The sequence below is a fragment of the Dipteris shenzhenensis genome, chromosome 3 (genome assembly GCF_047967505.1).
Source record: "Dipteris shenzhenensis isolate YYH24624 ecotype China chromosome 3, Dip_SZ_1.0, whole genome shotgun sequence".
Lineage (NCBI taxonomy): Eukaryota > Viridiplantae > Streptophyta > Polypodiopsida > Gleicheniales > Dipteridaceae > Dipteris > Dipteris shenzhenensis.
The window spans coordinates 25,136,414-25,146,840 of NC_141598.1; the positions used below are offsets into that span (position 1 = coordinate 25,136,414).

Sequence of the window (10,427 nt, forward strand, 5' to 3'; positions counted from 1 at the left end):
ATCATGACATCGCCAGCTGGAACGTTAGGCTCTCTGGATAAGAACGAGTCCCGTGACAACCCATAGCCCTGTCTTCCAATCATTAACAGCTCATTCAATTTCCATCACAAGCCCACACGACAACAGCTCATTCGATTTTAACTCCAATACATTACAAGTCTATGTGCCTTTCTCCCTCTAGTCGCAACGCAATTTTGGAAGCATGACTCTGACTGCAGCAAAACTCAATCAACTGTAGATCATTTACCAGCTTGCATAACCTGTGGCAAAGTTATTCGTTTTCCTTCTACGTAAGACCAATCCACAACAGCTCAAGGCAAGCCCAACACAACTCCCTCTACCACCTACTCTGATACCAAATGACACAAGTAGAAGCTGTAAACCTGTAGATCCTAACTCAATTCTCACATCACAGGCAATGGTGCATAATTGTACCACCCAGCCAACCTCTGTGTAGCATGAACGTTAGATTCAACGACTTTCTCTTCCTACATGCGTACACCGGAGCCCACAGCTCCCTAGATGGTTCTACTTGCCACATGTAATCATTTTGAGGCCCATTCTTGGCACACCATTTTACCCCCCTCTTGGTACTCATATTTGGTGCACCTAAGCCCTTAGCCTTCAAACCACCTAGTCTACACTATTCCGCCCTCATCAAAGACCTTGACATTAATTCCTTTGACCACCTATTTGAAGCACAATGAAATATAATATAAAAGTTGGTCCTCTAAAGGGAAAATGTCCACTAACCCTTCCGAGGTCATGTTATCTCGACTTGAGCATAACATCCACTTTTTGCAAACTTTTGCAACCTCATGGTGATCATTATTGTTGCTTTGTCTTCCCTGCTACGTCCTTTTGCCAGTTTCCACCAGCTTACACACAGCATTCTACTGCTGTTTTGATGCTCCAGCTTCCCCCAGGGCAGTACTTTCCCCTCTCAGGCCTTGTGCCCCTTTTCTCTAGATTGCCCTGCCAATCCAGGCAGCTCTGTTCAGTTTAAAAGCTGGAAAAACCCTTCAGGCCTCTTCATGCTGCCTTCTATGCAAGTCACCCAATTCTCTAGCTGCTTGCCCTGCTGTGAAATTACCATTGGTGGTTCTCTATCCTCACACCTTCATCAATCAGATTCTGAATGGTGTCCAGATGCTGATGCTCTAGCTGCTTGCCCTGCTGTAAAATTACCGCCGTTAGCTGGTTCTCTATCTAACACCTTCATCAATCAAATTCTGGTTGGTGTCCAGAAGCTCAGCTCTGTTTTTGCTAAAAGTTTTCAATCAAAAAATGGTTGAAAATTCAGACGTTTTTCTTAGACAAGGTTCAAAAGTGCTGAGGAGTGATATACATAAGATGTAATTGAAGGTGTCTTCTACAAATGAGATCTAGCATCTTTCTTGAAATATCCTCCATACTCTGCTGCAATTGTGCTCTTTACAAGGATAAGCGAACTATAGTATGCAGTCGTACACTTGAAATTATTATCTTAAAAAACAGGCACCCTCCACTATCTATAGGCCCCTCGAGACATGTCTCTTAAATATATTATCCATCATTTGATGTAATCAAGAGAGCTTACAACCTCCTCACTTGATGCATCTGTGCAGTCCTGCTCCAAGTATCAGGGGCTGGCTGCTTTGCTATCCCACTAAGCCTAGCCTACATGCCTGTGTTTCTCCCTCACCATCTCACGCCTCTAGGTACCACAATAAGGCTGCCTACTCCTCTGTACACTATGAGGTAAGCTGGATTAGAGTCCTCATGGGGGGGGGGGGGGGGGGGGGGGGGGCTGTTCAAATTCAAGCATTCATGACAAACAACACTCAGAGGAAGAGACGAACTCCGGGGGGAAAGGAGTACCACATGGAAAATTCCATACGGTACGCATACCAGAACTATCTTGGATCCTTTTGTCCCATACTTCTGGTAGACTTCCATCCACCATCTTAACTGTAAACAGGATGGTCAAAGAAGCAATGGGGCCAGGCACTGAAGGGGCTTCAAACCAAGTTAGGACCACTCATCTTCATGGGCTCTTTCAAGAAATCTTGCCGTGATACATTCTTTGGCAGCTTGGGAGTCACTATTGATTGAGGAAGAGACCTCAAGAACCACCCTTTCATCACAGCATCATTAGGCATGCATATATAGAGCTCTGATGTTCTCTCCGAACCTCATCTTGATGGTGGAGAGCTCTCATACAGTCGTACGCTGAAACCTTTTGGATTTAGGGACGGCAACCTTGATAAGGATAGGCTTTCCCTGCCTGTGCGTCGATGACCAGCTATCAGTTTACTTCTCTCAAGGTGGCGGCACAACTGTTATAGCAATTCAGTTGTTGATGTTCCTTGATAAGAATAGGCTTTCCCTGCCTGTGCGTCGATGACCAGCTATCAGTTTACTTCTCTCAAGGTGGCAGCACAACTGTTATGGCAATTCAGCAAAGAAAGCGGCAGCTCTGAGCTAAACAGTACAAGCTCACACACAAAGGCGTCGCCTTGAAGAAGCCCTCAACAGGGCAAGCTGAAAACTGACGACCAGTAAATGAGCGACATCCTGAATAGGTGGTGGCTTGTTGAAAGGAACAGAACAGATCTGAATCGATGGCCAAAGAGGATTTCCGGAGCAGGGCAGAATCAAGCACACGGGCTCTGATACCACATGAAGGAGCTCTGATAAAACATGAAGGAACAAGGTGAATGATATTTAATCATTCATAAGGACTACCCAAGATAAAAAAAGTAACCAAAAAGGAATAGAAATTCATCATGCAAGGCCTCCCCTGTTGTGAACTGGTTGGCAAGAAACTGACTGGACCATATGTTGGCCACACCCTCCAAAGGCATGCTCTAACTCAACTTCCTTGGCTTTGCAAGCCGTAAGGAACTTCCCAATATTCCCAAAGCATCCTTCTCGTCTTCAGGCTTCAGCTCCACACCTTCCGTTATCTCACAAATCATTATCACTACCAAGTGGCTTCAGACCTTCATCTTTCAAAGGGTGTAATTGGTGCCATCCACCTTGCCCACATCCGCAAATTTGGAATGGGCAATCAAGCAACTATGGCAAGAGATAGACAGCTAGAATGTAGGCAGAGAACTTCAAAATGCGCTGTAGTAAATATAAACAGAAGTACCTTGCTTAACACAGGGTTTCCTTTCCCTTGTGAGGGGCTCCTTCTTTCAACGTTGGAGTAGATCACAAGAGTGCTGTACTTGGCTCTGATACCATGTCAGAGAACAGAACCTTGCCTGCTGTAGCAGACTCAATGAAGTCTCACGCTCTCTCAGATCTCATTAAGTACATGTACAGGATGATGCAATCACAAACTGTAAATTACAGAAGAGATGGAGACATAAGACAACTCTGTAAATGTCATCCAAAAACCTGCCCAACATGGGCCTCCAAACATCCAGCAAAAGCTGGCTGTGGATAGTCAAGAGAAACTGGACAAAACAGAGCACAAAGAGAGCTGAACTGTCCTCTTGCATTGCCTGCAGATAAGGCTTCCGTGGGAGTGGGAAAACAAGCTCCAAATGGCATTTTATATAGGAGAAATCCCCCCTGGAGATGGATGACTTATACAGACTGAATCACTCTGTAGGCCAGCAGATCGATCCACTACCCCTATGTCCTCCTCATATGGGAGGGGCTTACAGGTGGGGCAGTGACTCCCAATAGTACTTTATCTCTCGATTTGTTATTCTAGCCCTTACTCTGCAATGTTGAGAAGAATGTGGAAATAAAGATGAGTGGGATAAAACTCAGCCCCTCAACAGACGCATCAGCAACTGAATACTTCTCTAATTTACTGTTACCTCTGGCAATGTTATTATAGTCCTCGGGTCGCAATGTAAGGACGGTAGCCTCCCTAATTATTGTGTGTGCAGAAGCCCAGGTACCACGTTGCTCACATAAACATCTATCTGCCCACCAGGGCCATAGGACATCTCAAATTTTCCATGTTCTTTGAGGAGAAAATATTCAAGACTATGCTCGAAGTGCACCGAACACATTCGTTATAGACCACAGACAGTCAATGTCATTCTGGATAAGTCCTGGAATATATCCAAACTTGCCTTTGGGAAGTACACATCATAGCTCCAGTAACTTCCTTAACACCAAATAAAGTATAGACCATTGCATAAATATTGCTTTTGGGAAGTACACATCATAGCTCCAGTAACTTCCTTAACACCAAATAAAGTATAGACCATTGCATAAATATTGCTTTTCATGCTGACACACAAATAAGCATGCATTTATAAAATGGTCTGTCAAAGCTTTGGAGATGAAGTGTGAACTCAATGCATACAAACTTAGCAAGAAGTCTAATCAAATTTGGCCCAACTTCCTGTTTCTCCAGGTATCAATTGCTAGTAAAGACAAAAAAAAAAATCAATATATCCCGAACAAAGACCTCAAAATCAAAATGGATTTAAAAAAATAGCATAGATGGTAACGGCCGCACTCAAAGATTGAGAAAGGAAATTAAATAAAATGTCTAGTAGATATAGGACTAAAGACCCAACAGGATCCATGTCACACTCAATTCCATTAAATACCATAAGGATGATAAAAGGCATTACTTGATGTAGGCCTTCAATGCCTAAAAAGTTGGATTCTCAATCTTTTCTCTAGCATGGATCTTCGTTATTTTGTTTCTGGCACAAATTACCCCCCCCCCCCCCCCCTTGAAAAGAAACTTCTATTAATGCTTGAAAAAACCAATCATACAAATCAGCAATCCGAAAGGCCTGATTGTGGGGAAAAGAAAAAAAACAATTGGCTGTCATTAAAACCAGCCTGTTTTCAGTTCACTGACAAGGGAATCCGTAGAACAAGGGCAAACAGCCATGGTGAAGGTATATACTGGACAGTGAATACCTTGCACGGTAACGACACAAAAGAGCAGAGCCTTGCAAAAATGCTCCTGCCTTTCGGAGGTTCCAGCATGAACTTTGTTAAAATCAAGTTGAAAAAATAAAGAATTTGTGGGAAGCCTAGAAGGAATCATGCAATACAGTATATGTAACACCCCAAGATAATTTGCTACTCGCTGATGTAAGAAAACGGGTGTTATAAAACGGAAGTCAACCTTTTGGAGGCTAATAGCCAAAGAATACAGATGCGATTGTATAAGCGTGACTGTTGAAATTCTTTAGTTTCCCAAGTCACAATTCACAACAGGAAGCACGATTATTCCTTTCAAGTTAGAGTATCGCCTTAGAAGTGTAGCCTTTCCCAAGTCACAATTCACAACAGGAAGCACGATTATTCCTTTCAAGTTAGAGTATCGCCTTAGAAGTGTAGCCTGGAGTTCTCTCCGAAAGGACATCCATCTCCGTGAAACTTTCCAGCATCTCTTCCTGCTGTTGATAGTACTCGTCCACTCTGTTAGCAGAACCTTGTGGTAGACAGCAATAAATAAGCAAGAGTCAGATAGGACATACAATTGCTGGCGCATGCAGTGATGAAAAAGCAGTCCTATATCAAAAGCATCAAGTGTATATGTTTCCGAGATAAGGTCGATGTTGAATTCACAGAATTTGAAGACTGAGAGTTGTGCAAGAGCTCACCCAATCGTCTGAGGCAGTCGTGGAATGCGTATTTCGCAGAGTGAGGAGAAGCAGGCTCGGCACGGGGGACGGCATTGAAGCTGAGGCGCCAGGAAGGAAGCTCGTCACGAATGGAAGAGAGCAAAGCTTGGGTTCCATCATCATCGTGTTGGAGCTCCTGCTGATGATGAGAAAGCTCCAATTCGGCCATCGCCAACCGAATGCAAAGTGTGTTGATTTATTTGGCATTAGTTTATCTCTCAAACTGTCCACATCAGCACCCCTGTTTTTCTGGATCTCACGTATCTTTATTGTATCTTTATTGGTGGCCTCTCATGCCACCCTGGCCTCACGGAACACGAGGGGAGATGATGTTGGTAATATGGGCCACGTGGAGCTCATCCCCACCCGACCCTTCGCCCTTGCCCCCCGTCCCCGACAGAGAAACTCCATGTCATCAACACTTGACAAGCGCTCCGTGTCCTCTTCACAAAGACCCTACAAACTGTATACAAATCACGGCGGTTGCACACTACCCAACGCCTGCCCAAGCAAGAAAATGCATGGATGGGGCTAGGTTACACACCAAAAGAAACTGAATATAAAAAAGTGCATGGTTATTACAACAAGGCCACTTGGCTTAGGTGGTATAAGCTGTTGGAATGTTGATTGGCTGGCAAGGCCCGGTGTCATACTTTGGCAAGGGGTGGAGGCCGCCCATAACAATGGGCACCCCCCCTTTTGTGCAACCCAATTGTGGCCCGACACATTGGCACCAAGCAGGGGGACATCCCTTTTGGATTTCAGGCAGGCACCAGTGTGTAAGTGCCCTCAACTTGTAACGTTTTCATTCTAAAGAATATTTTCTCCATTTTTGTAAAATCTGCAAATTTCAGGCAATCTCTTTATATTTCGTCTTCAAAATCTGCAAATTCTCCAGAAAACCTTCGAAGTTTTGAAACCCCAAGTTTTGTGATTTGTTGCGAAAAGTGTTTTCTCCAAACACTGTTGCATGTGTTCCGCATGAGTTGAGTAGAGCGAGGGGGGAAACGAACAATAAGAGATGGCGTACACAACCTAGTACTACCCACCCATGGGAGAGAAGAGGTGGGCAATGTGTGCTACTCTTGATTGATGGCACATGGAGTGTAGGGTTCAAATTCACTTTTATTATGAATGGGTGGGTGGTTGAGACTCCCCATCCTCATGGGCACCCCCTTTTCACATATCAATGCAAAATCACACGCATGGTGGCCATGGGTGGTTGGTGTGTACACAACCTAAGATATATGAGAGCACATAATCTAAGATGTACGTGTGGGATTCAGGTGCACCTGCCGCATCATCGGGAGGCAAAATTCATCCCTAAATCAATGGGTTAGAAGATCCATCATAAGCTCTCCCGACCCACAAGGTCAATTATACTTATGGGCCTTGCATCTCTAATGTGAGGCAATCTCACAATAAAGTAGGAAGGACAATCTATTAATGTGAGATAATATGAAACTTAGTCTTTTCCCTCCCTTTTTGTTAACCCTTTAGCATTGTAGCTTTATGGTCTTATCACTTTGGGAAGGCCCTACCAACAAGGATCATCCACCTTGTTCTTGATTCTTGTGAACATGCAAGTCATAGTCCTATCCAACTACAATAATAGAGTTTTGCAAATTGTCATTTTATATAGTCAAGCGAGTTGAGAGCCTTGCTTTATCTAGAGTCATGTCACTACCAAACTTTTATTGTCTTAAGGAGAGTTTTAAAATGTTGCACACTTAGAGAGCCATGACACATCAGCTTTTATCCATTATTGAGACCACCATCCACTTAGGGTAACATCAAACTATTGCCCTTTGTTTGTAAGTTGGGAATTCTTAAATAAGCATTGAGTTCATGGGTTGTCATTTCTTGCATAAAGTTTAACAAATGGTCTTGTGTGATACTTCTTAATCTAGTATTTTCAAGGTGAGATAGTCGGCTTTGTTGAAGGAGGTGCACTTGTGAAGCTCGTTAGAGAGATGCAGTTGCTATGGCGCTTTGAGTTGTTGGGAGTCGGCTACAAGGGCAAGGGCTATGCTTTAGTGGTAGGGAGCCTCAATCATATGCCATGTGGAGAAGCTTGATCTACTCCTTCCAAAGCTCTTCATAGAATTGGCAATACACAACTAAACGTAGAAATATCTCAAAGTACTTAACAAAACCTCACAAAGAAATCTCAAATGGATTTCAATCTCTCTCTCTCTCTCTCTCTCTCTCTCTCTCTCTCTCTCTCTCTCTCTCTCTCAAAGGAATCTCTCAAATCCGAACTAAAATATCTTAAAGAAGATGGATGGAAATTTCTCTCGACAGAAGAGAATGAAAAGCGCTCACAATCACTCAAGAACTCTCAATCAATCTCTCACACTCTTGGATTACAATGCCTTGGTGGAAGGCAAGGATGCTCTCATACCATGTCAAAGCGAGAGATCAAGGAGGATCGAAGCACCATGAGAGAGACATAAGGTACCAAACACTCAATCTATAGCAATATGTGTAATCAACAATACATGATAGGCTTCTTATAACTTTAATACATTCTTATATCATACCTTAGCCTCTAATTATGTGCTCATGGCACCATATTTCTTGACACATCCTCTGCCCTCCAATCCCGTGCCCCTCTAATTTCCTCAAGGGAGGCACTTTGAGATGAAATGTGTGAGCAATAGGTTGTTAGATGCATAACACCACTTATTTGAAAATTGAGAGGGTATAGTGGCCTTGCCTAGCTCCATAAAAGGTTCCTAGAGCATTTTCCAAAAGGGAGTTCCCCTTGCAAAGCTTTTAAAGAAGTTCGATTTTTCAAAGTCAAGTGAAGCACAAGTTAAGCTTCATACGAATCGGTTGTTATTTGACTAGGGTGCAAGGATGCATTTGGGAGGACCATGCAATCAAATAATGATGCTTCTATTCTAGCTCATACATATAGATTTTTTGGGGACCACATCACATTAGATTCCATACATGAGTTCCATGCCTTTGTGCAATAGCTACCCTTGAATGGTCTGGTCTAGAATATGCCTAGGACATCCAAGGCTTCCCGTAGTCTACCAAGCATCAATTTTCACAAGATTAGAAAGGGGATCTATCAAAGAGACCATATTATCCCTATTGATATTAGCTTCATTAGAACATGGTGAATTCATATTTCTTAGAGACCCAAGATGGCATTTAGAATTTGCCATAGAATAGACACCATCTCCCTTCCAAAGTGCCTTGTAGAAAAATGCATGGATGCAGAGAGAAGATGGCATGTTCATGCACAATGTGAAATGGTATCAAAATTATATCTTAGAGGGATGCACATTGTATGAGTGACAATGTGTCTGTTTATTTACAAAAGCTACAACGTAGCATAGTGAACATTTGCTTACAGAGCCACCTTAATTTTACAAGCAGACTAATAATGATACATGATTATAAGAGACACAGTGGCACTATCCATGAAATTTATATGGTCATGTGCAAAGTGCAATGATATCATATATGTTGTATCAAATATGTCCTAGAGGGATCCTATTTGTATAAGTGAGAGAATGTTTTTGTTTCTTTGTAGAAGCTACAATGTAGCATAGTGATCATTCAATCACACAATCGAACTAATAACAATACATGATTATAAGAGAAATAACAAAAATTGATTTGCATTATAAATTGAAACTAACAATACATGATTATAAGATAGCTAACAAAAATTGCTTTACATTATAAAGGTGGTAGTAAAATCTTTTATATTCTTTGATAAATTTAGCATAAACACTGTGCCATCTTTCTAAGGCACTCAAGCTATTGAATTTCTTATATTGTTTAGTGATCTTTTTCACTTGGTCAACACTAGAGCATTTTATGAAACTCTAAAGTCCCACCAAGCCATGTGGCACATTCTAAGTCGTTAGATAACTGGCCTATTATTGGCTACTTTTACAACAGCACATATACTTATTTAGCAACGGGCCCATATACTTAGCAGCCAGCCAAGCATTCTAGTTTAAAAAGTATTAATACTACTCACCTTTTGAAAACAAAATATTAGTAGCTTCCCTTGTCCTTAAATATGTCACTAGGCTAGAATGCAAGGTTGACAAAATATGAAGGGGGGAGAGAAGAAGAGTGGAGATGAGGAGAGAGAGCATAGCTAGAGCACACACCACAAATGACTAACTGTACACTAGATTTAGTTGAAGATGTAGAATATATACAAACCCGTTTAGGGTTAGGGCTAGGGCATCTATACTTTCCTTTATAGCACTCTATATGTGTTAGTGCTATGCACATGTAATCACATGATGTTGAGCGTGGTCTCTCAACACTTTCCCTCAAGATCAATATCATGAAGTAAGGCCTTCCCTCAAGATGATGATTCTAGGGAATCGAAGAAGGACTGAGCATTACATTCCATCATACCCCTTTAATGGGAATGTCCTTCCTCTACATCAAACCAAGAGCTTTTCGGTTTTTCTCGAAAAGCTCTTTACCGAGTGGTTTGGTAAAGATGTCTGCAACATTCTCTTTGCTATCACAATGCTGCAGGGTGATGTCACCAAGTAACACTCTTTCTCTGATGAAGTGCTCTCTGACATCAATGTGCTTTGTCTTGGAGTGATATACTGGATTCTTGGCCAATGCTTGAGCCGATTCATTATCACAATATATTGTTGTTGGCTTTGACTCATCAAAGTAATCTGTTTCTCACAATAGTCTTTAGAGCCATATAGCCTCACATGCACCTGTATGAGTGCTCTATATTCTACTTCAGTCGAAGACAAAGAAACAGTTGGTTGTTTGTTTGACAACCATGATATAGCACCTTAACCAAGGAAAAATGCATATCCT

At 42.2% G+C, this 10,427-nt stretch overlaps 1 protein-coding gene across 1 annotated transcript in view; it reads right to left on the reverse strand.

Annotated features, from left to right (window-relative positions):
• The window catches only part of LOC147903554 (metal tolerance protein 11-like), a 34,846-nt gene extending 28,995 nt beyond the window's left edge, over positions 1 to 5,851 (reverse strand). Inside the window, exons 1-2 of the mRNA XM_087399773.1 lie at positions 5,580 to 5,851; positions 5,301 to 5,407 (exon numbers count right to left, since the gene is read on the reverse strand). Coding sequence (XP_087255899.1) covers positions 5,301 to 5,407; positions 5,580 to 5,769 — 297 coding nt within the window. The 5' untranslated portion in view covers positions 5,770 to 5,851. The remainder of the gene's footprint in view (positions 1 to 5,300; positions 5,408 to 5,579) is intronic.
• Positions 5,852 to 10,427: the final 4,576 nt, after the last annotated feature.